General features: G+C 65.4%; 1 protein-coding gene across 1 annotated transcript in view; it reads left to right on the top strand.

The window, feature by feature from the left end:
- Positions 1-159: 159 nt before the first annotated feature.
- Positions 160-2445, top strand: part of DMTN (dematin actin binding protein) — a 4485-nt gene continuing 2199 nt past the window's right edge. Inside the window, exons 1-9 of the mRNA XM_035896042.1 lie at positions 160-263; positions 756-830; positions 1012-1167; positions 1299-1343; positions 1462-1570; positions 1693-1749; positions 1822-1974; positions 2089-2198; positions 2286-2439. Coding sequence (XP_035751935.1) covers positions 246-263; positions 756-830; positions 1012-1167; positions 1299-1343; positions 1462-1570; positions 1693-1749; positions 1822-1974; positions 2089-2198; positions 2286-2439 — 877 coding nt within the window. The 5' untranslated portion in view covers positions 160-245. The remainder of the gene's footprint in view (positions 264-755; positions 831-1011; positions 1168-1298; positions 1344-1461; positions 1571-1692; positions 1750-1821; positions 1975-2088; positions 2199-2285; positions 2440-2445) is intronic.

Consider the following 2445-nt stretch of genomic DNA (forward strand, 5'->3'; position numbering starts at 1 on the left):
CCCCTACCCCACCCGGAGCCATTCGGCCACCCCCCCGGGGTCGGTGGCATCCCCTGGCAAGCCTGTCCTGCTGCCAGCGTGTGACTATTTGGCAGAGGGGCCATGCCGGCCTCGTGCTGCATTAGGGTCCGGTGCGCAGGGGGCTGCCTTGGGGTGCTCCGTGCCCACCCTGGCAGTGCCCCCAAACCCCTGCCCTCCCCATGCAGGACCCTGGGACTGACACAGCCCCTCCAGCCCACAGCTGAATGGAAAGACTGCAGAAGGTAAGGGGGGGCTGTGGGCAGGGGGCCGGGGGCCGTGGGCTGTGGGCAGGGGGTTGGCGGGGGGCCGGGGGCAGGCAGGCAGGGGGGGGCCCGGAAAAGGGGCTGGTGGCCAAGGGCAAGGGCTAGTGGCCAAGGACATCAGCAGCGTCACCCTGGGATGCTGCTAGCAGGGCCCTGCCTTCCTCCTCCTCCTCCTCCTCCCAGCCCAGCCTGGCAGCACCATCTAGTGGCAACGTGTCCTGGCCAAGCCACTGTCACCTCCCGGGTGTCCCCTGCCCTGAACCACAGCGCCGGAGCAAAGGAGACCCCAGCACCCATCCAGAAATATCCCATCCAAGGACGTTTTGCCCCGGTGCACTGAGGTCCATGGAGCACAGGGGTGACCCCGGGCCCCCCTGCCATGCCCCGGGGTCCTGACCATGACCCTGAGCCCCTTCTTGGGCTGGCCGTGCCGAGGGCAAGGTTTGCTAAAATCTCCCCTTTTCCTTCCAGCAACCACTGACCTCCCCTGGGAGCGTCTGTTCCTCCCGCGGGTCCAGCGTCCCTGGATCGCCCTCCAGTATCGTGGTAAGAGGTTGCTTACATCTCCCCCCAACATCCCTCCATCCGTGGGGTTGGGGTGTGCCTCCCCAAACCTCCCCATCACCCCAGAGGGCCCACGGAGGATGCCAGCCCCAGGGAAGCCCTCCCCGCTCCCCAACGTTCCCTTTCTGCACCCAAAACCGAAGGTGCTTTTCTTTCTTTCTAGGCCAAAATGGACAACGAGGTTCTGGGCTACAAGGACCTGGCTGCCATCCCCAAGGACAAAGCGATCCTGGACATCGAGCGCCCCGACTTGATGATCTATGAACCCCATTTCACCTACTCGCTGATGGAGCACGTGGAGCTGCCCCGGAGCCGAGAGGTGAGGGTGCCCAGGGCCACTCGCATCCCCTAGTTTTTTGGGGGGGCTGGCAGGGGGAAGCCCCTTGGATAGAGGGGTCCCAGAGGGCAGATGTGCAGCTGCTGGAATAAATTGCTTCTTGCCTTCTGCAGCGCTCCCTGTCTCCCAAATCCATCTCTCCTCCTCCATCTCCGGAGGTGAGTACCGACACCCCTTGCCCCAGCTCTGGGATGCCCGTGGGGGTCTCCAAGGAGGAGGAGGGGGCGATGCCGAATTGCTGGGCTCTCGCTGCTCACCAGCCCCGCTTGCCCGTAGGTCATCCGGGAGTGGCTGGAGAACCGGACCCCCGGCAGCGCCCAGCAGCCCCCCTCTCGCCAGGGCAGCAGCTCGGGCCGCAGCAGCGTGCAGCACTTCCACCGACCCGGTACGCCCGGTACCCCGGCACTGCCACCCCCCCGGCACCCTGAGCCCCAGTGCAGACCAGGGGGTCCGGGCAAGCACCTTTTCAGAGCCATTCCCAGCCCCCAATCCCCTTTTTTCTCGCAGAGACTGACACAACGGAGCTCAACATATACAAGAAGCCTCCGATTTACAGGCAGAAAGGTGAGTGGGGGTGTCTGTCCCACGGGACAGGGCACCCTGGGGCGCTGCCTCACCCCCCCCTCTGCCCCGCAGAGCACCATTCCGGCACCCACCACGGGAAGCATCCCATAGAGGATTTGATCATCGAATCCTCCAAGTTCCCGGCGGCGCAGCCCCCAGACCCCAACCAGCCCGCCAAGATCGAGACCGACTACTGGCCGTGCCCCCCATCCCTGGCCGTCGTGGGTAGGTGGGGAGCAGGGGCAGGCGAGGGGATGGGCTGTGCCGGGGGGTTTATTCCCCCAGACCCCCCCACAGGGATGCTGGGGATGGGTATAACGTCCCCTCTTTTCCCCCCAGAGACGGAGTGGAGGAGGCGGATGGCCTCCAAAAGAGGGGAGGAGGAGGAGGAGGACCTGACGGAGGAGATGAAGAACCTGCGGGAGCTCCAGAGGCAGGAGCTGAGCAAGGTGAGGGGCAGAGCGGGCAGGCGGGCCCCCTGCCAGGGGCTGGGGCCCTGCTGAGACCCCCCCCCACCCATGTCCCTTCGCCCCCAGGTCACCTCCAACCTTGGGAAGCTGATCCTGAAGGAGGAGATGGAGAAATCTCTCCCCATCCGGAGAAAAACCCGCTCGCTGCCGGACCGGACACCCTTCCACACATGTACGTGGGATGCTCTTCCCGCATCCCATCCCATCCCTTCCCCAGGTGGTGGGT

This window comes from Egretta garzetta, unplaced genomic scaffold, assembly GCF_000687185.1.
Source record: "Egretta garzetta isolate BGI_Z169 unplaced genomic scaffold, ASM68718v1 scaffold296, whole genome shotgun sequence".
NCBI lineage: Eukaryota > Metazoa > Chordata > Aves > Pelecaniformes > Ardeidae > Egretta > Egretta garzetta.